Genomic DNA, 20927 nt, shown 5'->3' on the forward strand with positions numbered 1-20927 from the left:
CACAAGTCGGGAATCAGCTGATTTCTGGCTTGTGCCCAGTCCCAGATACCACGTCTCTGCTTTTTAAATGTATTAAGAGTGGTTCTCTTGCTGCACTTCAGCCTTTTAAATGTAGTAAGAGCCAGCCAGCTCTTAATACATTTAAAAGGCAGAGCCGCAGTGGGGTTAGCTCCTGGGGCTGGGAGCTAACCCTGCTGCAGGTCCGCAGTTTCCCCCGCTTATCGACTAGTCAATGGAAATTCCATCAACTAGTCGATTAGTTGATTAAACACAATTTAACATCCCTATTTTAAATATAGGATTTAATTAGATTAGGTATCTAAATATAGATTTAGACATCTTAAATAAATGATCTGATCTTCAAGAATGAGGAGCACCCAGCAGATCCCATTGAGGTCAGTGTGGATTACTAGTGCTCTGTGGCCAGAGATTAAAGCAAAGATAGTCTGTATATGACTGTTTCCATTAAAGTCAACGGGAGTTTTGCCATTTACATTAGTAAGAAGCAATATCAACTTCAGAATACTGGAGGTACTGGACTTGGTTCTGATCTTACATATATTAGTTTTATATTAATGGAACAAGTTCCACTCCATTTATTGGTAACTAGTACAGTACATTTCATTGGTTCTGGTGGAGTTTGTCCTGGTTCACATTGGTGTGATATCATGATGAGGGCTATTGTGGTTTTCTACATTTCATTATACCAGTGGTTTTTGTCTTATCATTTTATCTGAGACTAAATGCAATCCTTGGATCCATGTGTTCAATCCATTGACTTTAGCTAAAGCACAAAAGATATAATTTAGTCCAAAGACACAACTAAGAGCCCCACAGTTTTCTATAGTGCTTTGAAACGTTGCCTCAGAAATACTTTCACAAAACAACATAAAATATTAATAATGTTATTTGTGAAGCTGATTAAGAGTTTATTTCAGAACCATTTCCTCTAAATTTCCATGTTGATTTTGCACTTTACTTTAATCAATCTTGTATTATTAAAATCAGCGACATGGAAGATATTAAACAACATTTCCTTTTTCTCCAACCTCTGTAAATGCTCCAACCTCTTGGCTTTCTGGAAGGGCAGATTTTGTGAAAGTCCAATTGCTGGCTCTCTTGGAAGCTGTATTGCTTCTATTATAAACCATCTGCGCCTCTTTTTTCTCTTATTATCAATGCAATACGGTATTAATAACTTCATATGTATTTGGATGAATTAATATGGTATTTTGATTGACTCCGTTGAGCCTGTTAAATGGGATGGGTCGGGGTATTGGTAATAGATTATAAAGCCTTTTACTTCTAGGTCACTGGTTTGAATCTTGACAGAGACAGAACTAAAAGTCATTAGCATCTGATGGTTTTGGTTCAAATGAGATTCTGAATTTTAAAATTATTAAGTTGATGTGTTATGCTTGAAACTGGGAATACTTATGCGTGAAAATAAAGTGATATCCTGACACTTTGCAGGCTTGCAAGCAAATAAAATCCTTGAACTACTACACACAGTCTTTAGTGTGTTGCTGATCTGGACTATTACAGTCTTTTGGAAAAAGAAAGCTCCACAGTTCACCTTTTAGCCTCATCTAGGTCTGTAACTTTTAACAGGGAAAAAAAAACCATTGCATTGGTCAGGACAAAAACAACCCATCATGAGCTGCAGCACATCATGTCCTGACTGAGCACTGAGACATGAAGACATCATATTGGCCTGACGTACTTTCAGGACCCTCTGTGGATCTTGAAAGACTAAACTGCAAAATGCATAATGAATAAGTGCCTTCTGAATCTCTATTGACAAGATCACAGACATACCTATTTTATCCAACTCCTTTCTTTGTCAGTGATCTAGAAAGAATATAAAATGCACTGGAATGTCACTGGAGACACATACAAGTGATTTTATTTAAACCCATGCAAACCCATTGGCTCTGATTGAATCTAGGACATATCTAGATATAGATCAGTGGAGTGTGTGTGTGTGTGTGGCGGGGGAGGAACGGACATTAACCTTTTGGCAGTGATTTGCATTAGGACAGTCCCAAGGCTGATTATAGACTCTGGCTTACACTACTATAAAGCTGAAATTTTAGACCAAAAGCAACTAGTATGGGCATCACAGTCCTAGTTTTTAAGATACCTGTCCAGAATGTATCCCAGTGATATCCCATTGTTGCTTCTGGGCAGTCTCTTTTGGTTTTGTACTACCAGAATGATCAGCAGAAATCCTAATCGAATCACCTGACATGCCATCCAGATCCCTTGGTATTTGGAATTACAACAGCACCATCTGCCAAATAAAAGTGGTGGTGGCAGGGTCACCCTATAAAAAAAAAAAAAGAGAGAGAGAGAGAGAGAGAGAGAGAGAGAAGACCTGAGATCCTGATCAAGACTCTTTTCCAAAGTTACAAAAATAATGGCAATAATTAAAACCACTTCTGGAAGGGAACAATAGGTCAGATCCTGACCTCTTCCCTTCTCCCAGCACAAAAAGGTGCCTTCTGAGTGATATGGTCTCTTTTAATGTCAGCGTTTGGTTCACTTCGATTCATTTTACTTCCCACAGCGAGTGCTAAGTTGTTACAATTTGCTGGCACTCATTGACTGTGTCTGCCCAGGCCAGGTAAGCAGTTAAAAAGAAGTTACTCACCCTGTGAAGTAACGATTGTTCTTCGAGATGTGCCCTGTGGGTGCTCCACTCTCTAGGTGTCGGGTCCTGTCCCGGCACCACAGCTCGGAGACTTTTCATAGCTGTGCTCCGCCGGCTCGCGCATGCGTGGTTCCCCAGGATAACGTTCGCGCCTTTGATCAGCCGCGCGCGAGCCGGCAACCGTCAGTTCCTCTCATCCGCTCATCTGTAAGAAATATTAAGAAGAAATTTCCAGAGCGGGGAGGAAGGGCGGGTCGTGGAGCATCCACGGGGCACATCTCGAAGAACAATCGTTACTCACCCTGTAAAGTAACTTCTTTTTCTTCTTCGAGTGGCCCCGTGGGTGCTCCACTCTAGGTGACTCTGGAGCAGTACACAGAACAGAATTAAAGTGCTCCGGAATCAAGACTACCAGCACGATTCAGTACTGCTGTAGCCAGAGAATAATCTGAAGTAAACTGATCGACTATGGCGTAGTGCTTCACAAAAGTCGCATGCGAGGACCATGTTGCCGCTCTGCAAATGTCACGAAAGGACACCCCACTGAGACAAGCCGTAGTAGCAGCAACTGCCCTAGTTGAATGAGCTTTGGGACGAGAGGGGAGAGGCTTCCCTCGCAGTGAATGGCACATGGATATACACAACACTATGAGCTTGGAAATACACTGAGAAGTTAAAGGCTGTCCTTTTGAGTGACTCGCCACTGACACTAGCAAATGGTCTGTTTTCCTAAAATCCCGTGTTCTGTCGATGTAAAACGCCAACGCTCTTCTCACATCCAACGTATGTAAGTGTGCTGCTTGCGTTGAGGTATGGGGTTTTGGGAAGAAGCATGGTAAAACCATCGGTTCGTTTATGTGGAATTCAGAAGACACCTTTGGAATAAACGCTGGATGGGTCCTCAACGTTACCGATTCTTTCAAAAAAAACTGTATAGGGTGGCGAAGCCATAAAAGCTGCTATCTCACTCATTCTGCGAGCTGAAGTGAGGGCTAGGAGAAATACCAGCTTGACCGTAAGTAAGTGCAATGTTACCATCGCTAAAGGCTCAAAAGGGGGACGAGTCAAAGTTTGTAGGACCAGATCCAAGTTCCATGAGGGAGGAGGAGGCCTCCGGGGAGGGTGGAGATTTGAAAGTCCCTTCAGGAACCTTTTTGTAGTAGGGTGAGCGAACAAGGAAATATCGTCATCCCTATGGTGGAATGCATTGATTGCTGCCAAGTGTACCCGTAGCGATGCAATTGCCAAGCCATTGTCGTGTAGTTGTAAAAGATAATCTAATATACAAGGTAAGGATGCAAACCACGAGTCCACATTATTGTCCGCACACCATGCTTGGAACTTTGCCCACTTAGCTGTATAAGCGGTTTGTGTAGATTGTTTTCGACTGTGCATCAACACTTGCTTGACTCGCTGAGAGCAGGATTGCTAAGAGTCGGTAAACCAGCCAGCATCCACGCAGTGAGGTGTAGATGACTGATGGATCCGTTATCCTGGGTCAACAGATTCGGAAGAGAAGGTAGAGGCTATGGCGTTTTCACTGACATCTGGTGGAGCATTGAAAACCAAGGCTGACGAGCCCATGCTGGCACTAGAAGGATTACCCGAGCTTTGTCTACATTGATCTTTTCGAGAACCCTGGGAATTAATACTGTCGGTGGGAAAGCGTACAGTACTGTCATTCCCCAGTGGAGAAGGAAGGCGTCCCCCAGCGAGTGGTGTCCTATCCCAGCTCTCGAACAATAATTGGGACATTTCAAATTGAGTTCTGTTGCAAACAGATCTATGGTCGGAAATCCCCATCGAGCGAAAATACGATTGAGTACGTCCGTGCGAATCTCCCACTCATGGTCGTGTGGAAAACGCCTGCTGAGAGAGTCCGCTACTAAATTGTCGATACCCGGCAAGTAGGAAGCTGTTTGAACAGTGTTGTTGGCAATACACCAATTCCATAAACGGATGCTCTCTGCGCAAAGAGAGCGGGATCGGGCACCTCCTTGCTTGTTTATATAAAACATAGTCGCCATGTTGTCCGTTAAAATCCTGGTCGTTGTATTTTGAATATGTGACTGAAAATGCTTGCAGGCATGCCGCACTGCTCTCAACTCAAGCAGATTGATGTGCAGTAGCATTTCTCGTGGCGACCAATGTCTCTGGACTGTGGAATTGCCCATGTGAGCTCCCCAGCCTATGAGGGAGGCATCTGTAGTTATTTATGTAGTAGGTTGAGGGCGACGAAATGCGACGCCCGTGAGAAGATTGGTCGGGTTGGTCCACCACTGCAGGGATTCCCGGACATACTGTGGTACCACTACCGGTCTGTGGACGCTGTGCCTTGACGGGATGTAAACCGTGGCTAACCAGTGCTGGAGGCAACGAAAACGTAACCTTGCGTTGCACACTACGATGGTGGCAGCAGCCATATGCCTCAACAGCTGTAGACAGACGCGTGTGGGAATTGTTGGAGCGTGGACCACTGTGTGTATCAATTCTTTGATTATTATAAAACGTTCCATCGGTAAATATGCGCGCACCATAGCTGAATCGAGGCACGCACCTATGAACATGAGATTTTGGGATGGAACTAATGTTGACTTCTTCAAGTTTATGAGAAGACCCAGAGTAGCATATTCGTCGGATACTGTCCGAACCATATGATATGTTTCCATATAGGTCGTACCCCTGAGAAGGCAATCGTCTAAGTAGGGGAATATTGTCACCCCTAGTCTGCGTAGGTGGGCCGCGACTACTGCTAACATCTTGGTGAAAACCCTGGGAGCACATGCCAGTCCGAATGGTAGGACCCTGTACTGGTAATGCTCGCTCCCCAATCGGAAACGAAGGAAACGTCTGTGTGCCACGTGAATTTCTACGTGGAAATAAGCGTCTTGCAAGTCGAGGACTGCAAACCAATCCTTCTTGTTCAATGACGGAAGAATGGTTGATAAGATTACCATCTTGAAACGCTGCCTCCGAAGATGCCGGTTTAGCTTTCGAAGGTCCAGGATGGGTCTCCATCCTCCCGACTTCTTTGGTATGAGGAAATATCGGGAGTAAAAACCTTTTCCCCAAAACAGCTTGGGAACTCTCTCTATTGCCCCGATGGTGAGCAAACGTTGAACTTCTTGTTCCAACAGTTTCTCGTGAGAGGGGTCCCTGAAGAGGGACGGGGAGGGCGGCGTGGTAGAGGGAATAGAGAGAAAAGGGATGGAGAGGCCGGATTGAACTACCTTTAGCACCCATCTGTCTGTGGTGATCGTAGACCAGTGGTGGTAAGAAGAGTGTAGACGATGGTGAAAAATATGATGAGCTTCCGTATTGACTATGGGCAATTGGTTTGCATCCTCGACAAGCAAGTCAAATCTGTTGCTTAGTCGACTGCCGATTACCCGAACGGTTCTGCTGTGGTTGTTTACGCTGGGGGCGTTGTCTAGGACGCTGGTTGTCAAAAGGACGTGATTGCTGTCTAGCAAAATTGAAGTCATATCTCCGTTGGTAAGGGAAATAACGCCTACGTTTGAAGGAAGGTGTGTACATCCCCAGTGTACGTAGCGTGGTGCGTGAGTCTTTTCCTGAGTGGAGGACCTCATCAGTGTTTGCCACAAAAAGTTTAGATTTGTCAAAGGGCAGATCCTCGACCTTGCTTTGCAACTCCTTCGGCGCCCCTGCTGACGAAAGCCAAGATGATCTCCTCATGGCGATACCAGTCGCAGCGGCCCGAGCTGCTGTGTCAGCCACATTCATAGCAATCTGAAGTGCAGCGCTACATGACGCGTACCCCTCCTGTACTATTGCTTTCAGGAGTGGTTTCTTGGTGTCTGGGAGATGGTGCAACAAATCTGCTAGTTTGGAGTAATTATCGAAGTTATGGTTCGACAAATGGGCTGAGTAATTTGCAATGCGAAGTAAAAGTGTAGCTGAGGAATAGACTTTCCTCCTAAAAATATGCAATTTTTTATTGTCCTTGTCCGAAAGGGTATTTCTGTATTGTGGCACCTTACCCCTACGTTGTGCTGCGTCTACTACCAGTGAATTGGGTTGGGGGTGATTGAATAAAAAGTCCAACCCCTTTGCTGGAACAAAATATTTTCTATCAGCTTTTTTACTTGTAGGTGCAACCGATGTTGGGGTTTGCCATATCTCGTCCGCCACTTCCATAATCGCCTCATCGATTGGTAACGCGACTTTCGCACGTTGTTGAGGGCGGAGGTTCTTCAAAAGGCGATGTTTCTTAACAGGCACATCTGCTAGCTGTATGTCCTGCGTGTCTGCCACTCGTTTGAAGAGATCCTGAAAATGTTTCAGATCATTCAGTGGGGAGATTTCAACTGGGCAAATCACTTCATCCGGGGAAGACGATGGGCAGTCCGCAGGGGAAGCTTCCGTCTTAGGGTCCTCTGTTTCCGATAACTGACCCTCCTCTGGTTCGGATTGGTCTAACTGGATTGTTGGGCTCTTAGTTGGAGAAGGTGAGCGCAGTGGTTGTGATCGATGAGGTAAGTATTCCGCTAACGGTGATTGGCAGATGTGAGAAGATCCCCTATGCAATGGTGGTGAATAGTGACGCTGGGGAGGATTGACATATGATCTATGATAGCGCTCACGGTAACGTTCAGAGCGTGATGGAGGGGGTATCGAGAAGAACGTGCGCTATCATGCTGGATATAATAGACGCGACATGGAGAGTGCCTCACCGATCCGTACCTCGAGAGACGGGAGGGTGAACGGGACCAATGTGCATCTAAATACACCGCGTCCCTATAATCGTGCCGGCTGTACCTACTCCTCGAGGTGGAAAAGTAGCCGAGATCGGTCCCTATAACGGGTCTTTGACAATGACTTTCTATATGTTGAAGTCTCATCCCTAGCCTGAAGCACAGGGCAACCAGGCACCGAGTGAAGGTGAGACGGTGCCGGAGAGGTCGCTGATCTGGTGTCGGTGCCGGCAGGACCCCCGGTGCCGGGGTTAACAATGGTGCTGAGTCTGAGGCACTGGCATGTCCCGCCTCAGGTCTCAGTGCTGGAGGAGACAGTGCCGACGTCACCGCCGGGGCCAGCGAAATAGGCGCCGATCCGCTGGGTGCCGCAGAAGCCGTTGAAGCCGGTGCCGGGAGGCTGGTCAATTGCGGCGCGCTCGTCAATTTCAAGGAGCGTGGGGCTGAAGCCGGTGCAGGCTTGCTGGTCAGCTGCGGCGCTGCTCCCGTTATCGGCGCTGAAGCCGCTCTCCCTCCGGATGGTGGCGGCTCACTTATGCCAGCCCCAGCAAGTTGTCCTGACCCCCCGGGGTTCACTTTAGAAGCCGCTGCCGGGGTTGAGACTGCCGCAGGGAGGGAGCACGTCGGGGACGGCTTTGATGCTCTGGAGCCAGCCGGTCCCGGAGAAGCTGCTCTCCTCTTGTGATGGGAGGTTTTTGTGGCTGCTGGAGGGATAGGATCAGGCTACAACGCCTTGCCAAACATCAGCATCCTTATCTTTATTTCCCGCTCCCTCCGGGCTCTTGAAGTTAACTTACGGCAATGGGTGCACTTGTCAGGGACATGAGTCTCCCCCAGGCACCTAATACACGTGTCATGGCCGTCAACCGTTGGCATGGCTTCACAGCACACTGAACATTTTTTAAAACAAGTTGATCCTGGCATTGTCAGTAGAGTTAAACGAAAAAAACTGATCCCAGCTGTAACCCCCGCTGTGGGTAGTCAGTTTCACAGTCTAGCGCTTCACCGCACCACTTCTGAGTGAAAAGCGGGTTTGAAAGAAAAACTTTTTACAGGTAAGCAACTATCTAAAACCATAACTGAAGAAGAGATCAGGGAGCTCCGACCACGACCTGAGGCGGTTCAGAGGAACTGACGGTTGCCGGCTCGTGCGCGGCTGATCAAAGGCGTGAACGCTATCCTGGGTAACCACGCATGCGCGAGCCGGCGGAGCAAGGCTATGAAAAGTCTCCGAGCTGCGGCGCCGGGATGGGACCCGACACCTAGAGAGTGGAGCACCCACGGGGCCACTCGAAGAAGAACAGTATCAGACTTTGGTAATGAGCACTCTGATCTTTGCAAGGCTACAGAAAGGAAGTACTAGCTTCGTTATGTGCTCCCTAGTTAATCTTTCAGACCCTTGGTACAAATCCATTTACCCTGAATATAAAACCCCAGACAATCCTAGCAATGGTTTAAAAGTATAAGATGTTCTTTCAATTACCCGTGTCACCTCAGCAAGAGTAGCTCTTGAGTAAAAAAGGAGACAGTGATGTATGGACCCTTTGGGGTGTACAAGTATTTGCAGGGGGAGGAGGATGGCATACTTTGCTTCGAGCTCCTGGCTTCCTGGTTTGTGAAGGAAAAATGTCACTACAGAGCTATGGGCATTGGACACTACATGTGGATAAGAAGCTGCGAGTGTGAGTAATAGTTAGATATATGGTAACCCAACCACAGATGGGGAAACAGCTCGATAAAGCCCCACAGAACTGTTAGGCCCCAATAAGTCTATCTGGGTCTAAAATCCCATTTGACTCAGCCCTGTCTGGGTGTCTCTGCTTTTGACACCAGACTGCTTAATGTCAGAGAAATACAATGGCCAGGAGGAACTGAGGGGAGGGTACGTCGGCTTGTGTAAAGAACAGTAATCCTACACTCCTAAACTCTCTTTCTTTCCCTCAGGAAAGCTTACAAAAGCTGGTAAATATTGAACACAGTGTCAGGGGGCAAAGCAACCTCCTCCAGCCAGGAAGGGTGAGTACTGCAATTGGACCTCCTCTGATAAGGACATTGTTTTCAGCCAGCTTTATTTCTGTCTGTGTAGATGACGAGATTTCAGACCTCATGTCCACAGGTGTTTTTTACTCGGCCACTCTGATAAGTGTTGAAGCACTGGTTTATGTAAAAGGCCTTCACTCTGCCAGCACGGAGACAAACATGCCAAATGTCTCATTAGGAATGACAGGAGCAGCCCCTCTTTTCTAAGCAAAGTAGCTATCAATGCTCTGCTGCAGCTGTACCCAAAGGTCACTAGTACAGTGTATGACATTATAATTGCTATTTTTCCCCGCAGTAATGTCCATGTTTAAAGTTCTCTAGTGCTGGCAAGTACAGACTGTTAGCCTCGGAGCTTTGCAGTAGTGTTTGGCTGGGTGAAGAGCCTAGTGTGAAGGGAAATGACTTGTTTTCATTATTGAGAATTCCCCAGAGATACAAATGATATATTACATGAAAAGTAAGTGATACAGAAACAGGAGTGTCTGTATGACAGACAACACACACGTCCCCCTTAAAATATCTTTTCACTAGCTTTGCCTTGTCTTTCACATCACATTCAAGCTGCTTCTCAAAGCACTCACACTACTAACCTAAAGAACCTCAGAATCTCACCACTGCAGCCCTTGTCTATCTTTTCCTCTACCATGTTAGTGTTGTCACTATCACTTGTTAGGTAGCGTTTTCACTTGGAGCCTGATTTTACCATCCCTAATTCATGAGAAGGGCAAAATTAGGCCCTTCAATAGTAAATTATTCTGGAAGGGAACAGTAAGTCAGATCTTGATCTCATTTATAGCTGTGTACATCTATACTAATTCCATTGGATTCAACAGAGCTACTCTGGATCTGATTTCATGTTACTGAGATCAGAATCTAGTAGTCCATTGTCTTTACTGGCTTGAGAAGAGCTGGGTGTATTTATCGGGGGGGGGGAGGGTTTGCATGTGTGCATAAGCTGATGTGCTGTGATACTAATACTCTTGTAGCCCATGTTCACCTGGTGTTTATTGGTTCAGTCTCATTGTAAGGGGGTATTTAAAAAGTGAATGTCTTTTTATTAGAGACAGTGAAATGTTGGCTCCACTACCCGACAGAGTCATTTCTGTATAAACACAACTGATAGTGGGGAAGTGAGCAAGAAACAGCCCTGTCCCGGAAAAATGTATACTACTGGTATGAAAGTAAATAGTGAAGAGGAGCAACACTTATACTTGGCTGACCCATGTGAGATAGAGCTGATCCAAATAATGAATAATCCTTATTGTCACAAGGAGGATCAGGCGAGCCGAGACAGGAATCTCCTCAAGTAAAGGCAAAAGCATTTAACACAGTCCCTTCACTTTGAAGGGTTTTCAGTGTTCACACCAATGATACTGATGTCCCTGTTTCCTTCCTCAGGAGTTTCTAAAAGAAGGAACACTGATGAAAGTATCCGGGAAAAACAGACATCCTCGGCATTTGTTCTTGGTAAGGATATTTCACTGGTTTATTGGCTCTTATATCATATCGTGGGTTTCCATGACAGCAAAAGAGAATGACTATGGCTCTAACCTATAGCTGAGCTTGTGCAAATTGGGGCTGCCACTGTCAGGTAGTTTAAGCCAGACTGGTGATTAGTATGTGTGCATGGATTGAGAGATATTGACTTCTAGGATTTACTTTTCAGAAGGGCTCAGTGCCCACAAGTAGCATCAGAATTTTAAAAGAGCTCAGCACAGTGAGAGAGTGGCTAGGTTGCAGGGTGGCCTATCCTCTTTGACTTCGGGTTAAAAATTAACTTGGTTTCTCCTCAGGACAGCCTGGTTTGGTTACTCTAATTACGTTGCCTTCTGGTTAAATCATTAAAGAAAAAAGTCCAGCCCTTTCAGGGTACCCAACCCCAAAACACACACAAGTCTGCCATCCCCAGTCCCAAAGTGGGCACTCTGCCTCCTATATATGACACAGTGGGTCTTTGCCCATGAGAGCTTATGTTCCAATACATGTTTGTCTATAAGGGTATGTCTAAACTACACCCCTCTGCCGACAGAGGGATGTAGATTAGGCACATGAAGTGGGGATTTAAATATCCCATGCTTCATTTGAATAAAAATGGCTGCCGCTTTTTGCAAAAAGCGGCAGTCTAGATGGGGATTAGTCGACAAGGAAAACCTTTTCCGACTGATCCTGTAAAGCTCGTTGCACGAGGCATAAGGGGTCAGTCGGAAAAGGCTTTCCTTGTCAAGCAATCCCCGTCTAGACTGCCGCTTTTTGCCAGCAAAGTGCCGCGGCCATTTTTATTCAAATGAAGTGCGGAATATTTAAATCCCCACTTCATTTTCAATAGTGATGTGCCTAATCTACATCCCTCTGTCGGCAGAGGGGTGTAGTTTAGACACACCCTAAAGTGCCACAGGACTCCTTGTCGCTTTTGCAGATCCAGATAACAGGGCTACTCCTCTGATAATTGCCTCCTACCTGAGAGTCTGTTTTGTCTTCCCTCTCAGGAAATTCACACATTCTTCAACCTATTTTGGGGCTTTGTTCTTACCTCTCAGACTCTCCTATGGTCCTCTGAGTCTGTCCCTGCTCACTACAAATCAGTGATTCTTAGGCTTTCCTACATAGCCTCCCTTCTCTCCCAGTGGCTCTCCACAAATTTCTTATATCTTCACCCCAGAAGGATTTCGCTACATGATCTGTGTGCACTATGCCTGCTCATTTTCTCCACCAAGAAAGGTGATGTAAGGGTATCAGAGGAGCAGCTGGACCTGTCTCTCCTTAATGTGTCAGTCACCCTGTGACAGGTTGGATCTTGAAAAAATCAGCTTCTAATTGTGGGAACTGAGCGCTTTTTAAAATTTGGTCCTTAATGTCTGACCAACCGAGAGGATAAGGAAACTTCTACTGGCAGCACCTAAAAATCTCTCTTTAGGCTCCAGCGATAAAACATGTTTTTGGAGCTCAAAGATGTGGGTTCTAGTTCCAGTTCCCCATTTGTTCATGTGTGTACAGTACCTAGTTATTATATCTGTTGTTTACAACACATTCTTTCTTTCTGGAAACATAGCTTCTCTTCATATTTGTCTAGAAGATCTGCTCCCCCAGCATTTTTTCTAATGTGTTTTTTTTAAAAACTCATGATTTTACTTTTGCATTAGAGAACATTGGCTAGTGGCTACAGCAGAGATCCGAGACTCAAGACTCCTGGGCTTTGTCTACACTGCAGAGTTTTTGCACAACAAGCTTTTTTCCTGAAGAGATCTTCTGCAAAAGCACGTCTACACCTCAAAAGCACATGGCAAAAGCCATGAGCTTTTGCGCAAGAGAGCATTCACACTGCATGGACACTCAAACAAGAAAGCTCTGATTGCCATTAATAGAATGGCCATCAGGGCACCTGTGCTTTTTCTGATAGGCTCTTTTTGCGCTACTGAGCATCCACACATGCCTTTTTGCGCAAGAGCTTTAGAGCAAAAAGGAGCTATTCCTCATGGAGTTATCACACGAGGAATAACTCTACCAGCAAAAGCCCTCTGTCCTGTCGATTTACTGTATTTTTTTCCCCCAACAAAAACCTGCTTGAGGTGTGGACACTCTGCTGGTTTTTGCACAAAAACAGCCATTTTTGCACTAAAAACTTGTAGAGTAGACATAGCCCCAGGTTCTATTCTCCGCTCTGCAGCTAGTTCACTCAATAACCACAGGCAAATCACTTTGCCTTTCTACACCTCTGTACCATAGGGATATTGATAGTTACTGCATTCTAAGGTCTTGTTATGCTTAATTTATTGATGTCTGAAAAGTTCTTTGAGATCCTCAAAGGAAATGTGCCATGGGTATTTTGAGTAGTGTTATTACAATATAGTGCAGAATTTAATTTAAAGTCATAGGATAAATGCCTAGAATACTGGATTTACTGGAGACTTTCTAAATATTAAAGAAGGAAAGTTTCACTGGGGCAAACATGAAAAGAAGAGAATATTTATACCAAAGACACATACTTTGCCATGGATTCTTCATATTTTCTCTTCTGATTATTTCTGTTGCATGTAAAAGCCTCCTCGCTTACTGCTCAGCTTCACTGTCTGCTTCATCATGACAAACCAAATTGATTGTGAGAGACACTATGTTGCCTTGTGCTTCTTTGATGGCTTCATTGGTCTGCAAAACTCAAATTTTCATGTAGTGGAAGTAATGGGTCTAGCCAAAATGTTCATGATGTGATATCTCTGCAATGCTCTTTTACTGAGTCTGCTTGGTCAGCTTGAAACAATAGCACTGCTGTTCAAACCTTAGCCATTTTTAAGCCTGTCAGAATGACCACTGTTTTCAAGCTGGACAAGGATTTGACCTTATGGAGAGTGGCCCATCCAGCTCTATGGTAGTTAACTCTGCCCTGGTCTGCACTAGGGAGGTATTTCAAAATAATCCCCCTTATTTCAAAATAATAAGCGGAGGATCCACACTATTTCAAAATAAAGGGCTGGTCATTTCAAAAATCCGTACTCCTGCTTTCCTCAGGGAATAATAACTATTTTAAAATAAGTATTTCAAAATAGCATTAGTGTGAATGCTCTACTACTGCTATTTCAAAATTACTTTGAATTACTCTGGGAGTAGTTCAAAGTAATTACTCCCTACTGCTTCCTGGGGCTCTAAGTCGAGGTAGCGTGTCCACAATAATGGAGCTTGCCTCAGATTAATTTTGAAGTTCCCCTGTAATGGGGACATGCTATTTCGATTTTGTTATTTTGGGAGTTATTTCAAATTTAGTTACTGTATTTTGAAATCATTTCCTAGTGTAGACATGCCCTCTGAACTTGTTCTGTCAGGGTAGGTCTACACAGCGGTTCTATTTCAGGATACTAAAAGTATCCCAAAATAGCTACCCTGTGTCTTTTGAACGCGCTCACTATTTCGAGACCTATTTTGGCATCCCTGTAACCCTCGTTCCACTCTCCAGGGATATCTTGAGAGTCAGAGAGTATTACCAAAATGAACAAAACACTGAAATAAGGGTACATTTATTACGGGTCTTTGTGGCAGCAGTTTCCATTTGAGGAACAGTATCTCACTTCAGCTAAAGACTGTGCTACTCAGACCTGGGTGTCAGCTGCAAAGAGTGAAATAATCCCCTTGGCAGCTGAAGACTTTACATTAACTGTAGGCCATAAAAAGGGGGAAATGATTGCTGAATAAAACAACTCTCATGTTAAACTGCAAATGTGTTTGCATTACTCTCTGTCCCCTGTAATAATGCAGAATCTGTCAAGCCACAATCATTCGCTGGGTACGTTGACTCATCTATTTGTCCTGTTAAAACAATAAGGAGATTGCTGCACAGCTCTGCCACTGTATCTCATACTTGACATAGAGCATACTGTGACAGTTTGTTACTCCTGGTATGCCCACTCGGGTGCTGAAAATATCACCGAGTCTGTCTTTTTTCTCCCACGCTGGGCCCCCTTTTACCTGGGTAAGCCTCCACCAGCAAGCTCACAGGCAAGGCCTCACCCAGTTGCAGAAGATACAGACACTACAGGCCCGTACACAGGGGGATGCGAAGGGTGCGAACACACCCCATCATTGTCCCCAAGTCAGCATGAGGGTGCTCCACGGCCACCTTCCTGGTGGTCCACAGCTCGAGCTCAGCATCTGTCTTTCCCCCTGCAGCGGGGAGCCTATGCTGGTGCTGAAGCCTCACCCTCCTGCCTCCCTCTGCCCCATGCAGTTTGAGTGCCAAAGCCAGCTTCCCACCTGGGGAGAAAAGAGAAAGCCCCGACCCTCACTGTGTTATCTGGTTTGTGGGGAAGAAGCACTCCCCTTCTCCCAGCTGGGGGAACAGCAGCACACGGGCACCCTACTGTTCCCCCAGGCGGGGGAGAGGGAAGGGAAGTGCTTCTTCCCCGCAAGCCAGATTGCATAGCAAGTCTCAGGGCTTTCTCCCACTCCTGCCTCTGTGGGAAGCCAGAGCTGGCACTCCAACGGAATCCGGACAATGGAAGTAGTGGGAGGTGGAGCCTGGGACCAGTGCGGGGTGCAAGACAAGTAAGTACCCCACCCCCTGATTCCCAGACCCCTACATACTCCACCATCCTGCAGAACCCAGCATTCCCACCCTGCGCCTGCACCTTCCCTTGCTCCTGCACCGCCCCCGCCTGACATCCTACTCCCAGCTTGCTCCTGTACCTTTCCTCCCATCCAGACCTCACACTTCACCCCTTCCTGCACCCCACCTCCTGCCCAGATCCTGTACCCCATTCCTCTCATTGGCAGATCTGTCCCACACACTAGACCCAGGAGTGGCCTGAGGCTGGCTGCGGCAGCAGGCGCCCCAGGCCGAAGGTGCAATTGGCACCCCCGCCTACATGGCCATCAATGGCTGTGATGTCATCACAGGGCACCCGGGCCGGCGGTGCCCTAGGCAACTGCCTAGTTTGCCTAGGCTCACAGGCCGCCCCTGACTATTTTTGTCCCAACCCCAGAAGAGTCCACAAAATCCACTAACCCTGGAACTACAGAAGAATAAATCTGGTTAGTGGGAAATCCTGAACCTCAGGCCTCCCTCCTTATTCCCTTCTCCTAGTGGTGCTGGAGCACCAGAAGAGTCTCATATTTGGAGGCCACATCAGTGAGGATTGGGGATTTTTGGAGGGTTTTGTGGTCCCCACCTGATTTTTCTGTGGATCAGTGGCCTCCCAACCCCAAAAAAGTTCCCCAACCCTGCCATAAAGAAAGAAAACATGGTAACCTTTTGTGTTGGATGTAAATTAATAGTTTACTTTATTTAAAATGAAGTTTGATAAAGTAACATGGGAAAGTTAAAGCACTTAGTGTGTGTAATCGTTTAAATGAATATTTCCTCTTTCACTGGTTAAATTAAACCATTCTGCCTAGTTGCCAGCACTAGGAAAAAGGCTCAGGAATAATTATGTAATTAACGGTGACTTTCCATTAGGAATAGGTGGTCCATGGAAAGGTTTGCATTGAGCCAGGTGGGCCATGGGCCAAAAAGTTTGAGAACCATTGTGTTGGGGGATGGGAAAGCACTGTGTTGTGGGGGGATGGGCAGGCAGGGCCGGTGGCAACACGGCAGGGCTGGGGGAATGGTGCCCCCACCTATGAAGAGCAGCCTGGGTCCGGCAGTCCTGCATACACTCACCCAGTGCTGGCCTCACCAACCAGGTAGAGCAGCATCAGGCAGAGGAAGTCTAGGGAGTGGGGGGCCATGGTGGCCATGCTGCCTGCCATGATCCCAGAAGGTAATTTCTATAAAACCTTTATTTCTGTATACATGTTTAGTATGTTATAACAAAATCATTTTACCAATCACTATTTCCACTCAAATGTTTCCATTAACTTCTCTAAAGCACACTCATTGCATGACTATTTTGGACTCCCTTATATTTGAAAAAATAGAGGTCCACATTTACAAAAAAAAAAAAAAAAAAAAAAAAAAAAAAGCACACCTCTTCCACAGAAATTCCTGCGTACGGGCGTGCATTGAGATCAGCTCTTGGAAGACCCAGCAAAGGATACAAAGCATGCTATCTATGCTAGATTCACTAAAGAAACTGGTTACAAATAATAGTTTCCTCACTCTAGACTTTATTTCAGGTAGTCTTTCACAGGACAGGTAACTCTTAGCCTGGGTCCAGCAGTTCTCTCCCCTCACCTGCCCCATCAGTTAAAATTCTTTTGTTTCCAGATGTTTTCAAGTATCTTTTTGGGATGGGGCGGGGCAGGAGAAGCAGACATGAAGCTGAAGACTATCATTTTTTTCCTTCACTGTCTTGTATAGAATTTCCTTAAGGCAACAAACCTTTGTTTGATTTCCCATCTCCCTATGGAACAGTTCAGTAGTCCAAGATGCGATTGTCAGGTGAGCAGATCACATGACTCTGCCATCCATAAGTCAATAGCATTATGAAATGTCCATAGGAAGACCAAGCCTATTCATAGTCCGTTTTCTAGCTGACGGGCCTGCAGCCCTGTCTGGCTTTTCCATTGCACCTGAAATGTCAGCAGGAGGAGTGTCCCAATGCAGCAAATATGAAATACAGATACATAGGTCAATATTGCTAATTTCAGGTACAAAAAAAAGTATATGCATACAGATGGGATAATTATATTCAGAAATACCTCGACACCTTACATAAAGCACATCTCGGATACATCATTCATATGCTTTATAAAAATATGCTTCTGATATGAAAGGCCACATCACACACATCTTCTAGATCATCCCTGAAACCCTTCAACTCATCTCTGCCAGTACAAACAATCTTGGCCTGCAGCACCCACATCTAATCACCAGCACTGGTTAAGCATCTATATCAGGGTGGGCAATAACACAGCAACTGTTTGCCAGGGTTAGTCCCTGGCGGGCCGACACTGCTATATTTACTTTCATGGCCACGGGTACTATTGTTTGCAGCTCCTGTTGGCCGTGGATCACCATTCATGGCCAACGGAAGCAGCAGGAAGCAGCCCAGACTGGGACAACACTTCCCATAGCTCCCATTGGCTGGAAACAGTGATCTGCAGCCAGCACAAGCTGCCATCACCAGTACCTGCTACCAGGCAGGTAAATATATTGGTGGGGGTCCACCAGGAGCTAACCCTAACAGACTGGATCCGGCCCACGAGCTGGTATTTACCCACCCCGATCTATATACATATTGACCTGCAAGACTCTTCAGTACTAGGCAGAGGTCCACCAATGCATCTCAGGGCTGACCTCCAGCAACCCCTGTTAGTCCAGCTATGAAAACCTCTGGATTTGACTTTTAACTGTACTAGAAAAAAAACTTCCAAGGGAAAACCCTAGATTTTCAAATCATCATTCATTCAAAATCCTGATGAATATTCTAAAAGCAAGACCCTAATTCTATTGAAGTTACTGGCAAAACTCCAGAGGGATCAGAATTTGGCCTGAAATATTTTGGTGTGTGTGTGTGTGTAAGCCATGCTTGTATTTTATGCAAGTGCGTAATGTCTATTGTGTATGCCAGGCTCTGCCAGGCTACTGCAAGGCTAAAGGAGCTGGCTGGCTGTGCAAGTTGATGGTATTGTTGAATCTGGTGTTTCCTGGCAGGATGTTTGGAGTGTTTTGCTGGGCGCCTGTTTCCTTTTTCCAGTCTCTGTTTACACGGATGCTGGAGCCTCTTTGCAGAGAGCGCAGAATGAGCTGCTGAAGCTGGCAGGCCTCCTAATCGCACACACACCCAATCTGCAACTACAGGACTCTTCGATTCAGAGACTCTTATCTCACATTTCCAAGAATTTCTCTACAAAAGCTGCTTGTGTTGGACATGAGGCTGGGGAAGCTGTCATTGGCTAGGAGATTTTGTTCAATACTCCAGACAAGCGGGCTGGAGTTTAGCAAGAGTCAGAGAAGTACAATGCCATCCCAGCTTCAGGCTCAATCCTGCACCCTTGAAGTTAATAGTTTTATCATTGACTGATCTGAGAGCAACAGAGGACCTTTGCAGAATGATGTTAGGACAATCAAATGTGTGGCTGGCATTTCTATGGAATAAATTAATTGGATTTAGTTAGTACTAGGGGTAGGTGAATTTATTTTGAATCCACTTGAACATCAGATTTGAAAATTCAATGTGAACTGTAATGTTATTGGTCTCAGAGAGGTAGCCATGTTAGTCTGTAACTTAAAACAATGAGTGGTCCTGTAGTACCTTAGAAACTAACAAAAAAAAAATATAGGCAGTATCATGCATTAACAGGTGTGTTGTGAGCAAGACATGAGAAGTCATTCTTCCGCTCTACTTTGCGCTGGTTAGGCCTCAGTTGGAGTATTGTGTCCAGTTCTGGGCACCGCATTTCAAGAAAGATGTGCAGAAATTGGAGAGGGTCCAGAGAAGAAGAACGAGAATGATTAAAGGTTTAGAGAACATGACCTATGAGGGAAGGCTGAAGGAATTGGGTTTGTTTAGTTTAGAAAAGAGAAGACTGAGGGGGGACATGATAGCTATTTTCAGGTATCTAAAAAGGTGTCATAAGGAGGAAGGAGAAAACTTGTTCATCTTGTCCTCTGAGGATAAAACAAGAAGCAATGGGCTTAAACTGCAGCAAGGGAGGTTTAGGTTGGACATTAGGAAAAAGTTCCTAACTGTCAGGGTAGTCAAACACTGGAATAAATTGCCCAGGAAGGTTGTGGAATCCCCATCTCTGGAGATATTTAAGAGTAGGTTTGATAAATGTCTATCAGAGATGGTCTAGACAGTATTTGGTCCTGCCATGAGTGCAGGGGACTGGATTCAATGACCTCTCGAGGTCCTTTCCAGTCCTAGTATTCTAGGATTATGATTCTATGAGCTTTTGTGGGCACAACCCACTTCTTCAGATGATGCCCACAAAAGTTCATGATACTATCTACATTTTTTATTAGTTTCTGGGAGTATGTCTACACAGCTGAGTTCTTTCGGAATAACTGAAATGATGTTAAAATAATTTCGTGTCATGTAGATGCAGTCTATGTTATTTCAGAATAATGTCAAAATAATGTCCAGCTGGAGGACTTCTTATTCCGACTCCTCTAACACTCCTCATAAAATGAGGAAGGGAAGTTGGGGGAAGAGTGCTTTATCTCGAAATAACTGCTGTGTAGACAGCACCAAAAGTCGAAATAAGCTATTACGACTTAAGCTATGCAATTAGCATAGCTCAAGTTGCGTAGCTTATTTTGAGTTTAGCCCTGCTGTGTAGAAGTGCTCTACGGTGCTACAGGACCACTCATTTTTGTAATGTTATTGGGTTCACACCATACTTAGAAAGGATTGTGATGAAAGGAACTGAGGGAGAAGAGTTAGAGAGAGGGAATGTATTTGTGATCTGAGAGAGGGGGAGAGTGTGTGATGGGGGCACAAAATGGAAATATTAGTTTAATCAATATCTCCTGTGCAGTTCAAGAACCCCAGTCATTTAAAACCCTCGGTGATCTCTGGCACATTGACCTTCCTTAATCTCAAACCTATGATGCTATGTATTGCCATGCAAACCTCTATGACAGTTGCATCCACTGGGGTCTTCCTAATCTTAAACGAGTGCCCAACTGACTAATAACTATCCAGGGCAGCCAGTTTGCGCAAGCTTTTTCCTGGCCATTTTTCTCCTTGTGATCTGGAACTGCAGTGTTGAATCTAGTTCACCAAAGAAGTCTGTGAAACTCTCCTTCAGCATATATAGTTACTTCTGTTTATCCCAAGTCTTGAGAACACAATAGGTTTGAAGTATGTAATGGTCATCAGGACCCAAAAGTGGTGCTCCACACGCTGAATATCAACTTTGGGAATCTGGCTCCAGAGTAGCCCACTTCGTGCAATGTTGCCTCATGATTATAACAACAACTCTATCAGCTGCTAGTCTTGGTCTCTGGCTCTTCACAGGCATTGCCAGAAAGGTCTCCACCTCCTTACCTCAGACCTCCAACAACTGATTTTCAAAATTTCAGTAAAAACTAAGTCAATAGAAGTTTTACCATCCATGTAAGTGGAGGCAACATAGGACCCCACAGA

The 20927-nt window shown here is 45.3% G+C and overlaps 1 protein-coding gene across 5 annotated transcripts in view; it reads left to right on the top strand.

Annotated features, from left to right (window-relative positions):
* Nucleotides 1–20927, top strand: part of FGD5 (FYVE, RhoGEF and PH domain containing 5) — a 183181-nt gene that overhangs the window by 132037 nt on the left and 30217 nt on the right. For all 5 annotated transcript variants that reach the window (XM_025189558.3, XM_025189555.3, XM_025189554.3 and 2 more), the window contains exons 11-12: nucleotides 9313–9384; nucleotides 10807–10875. In XM_025189558.3, coding sequence (XP_025045343.3) covers nucleotides 9313–9384; nucleotides 10807–10875 — 141 coding nt within the window. The remainder of the gene's footprint in view (nucleotides 1–9312; nucleotides 9385–10806; nucleotides 10876–20927) is intronic.

Source organism: Pelodiscus sinensis, chromosome 11, assembly GCF_052426305.1.
Source record: "Pelodiscus sinensis isolate ZL-2025 chromosome 11, ASM5242630v1, whole genome shotgun sequence".
Lineage (NCBI taxonomy): Eukaryota > Metazoa > Chordata > Testudines > Trionychidae > Pelodiscus > Pelodiscus sinensis.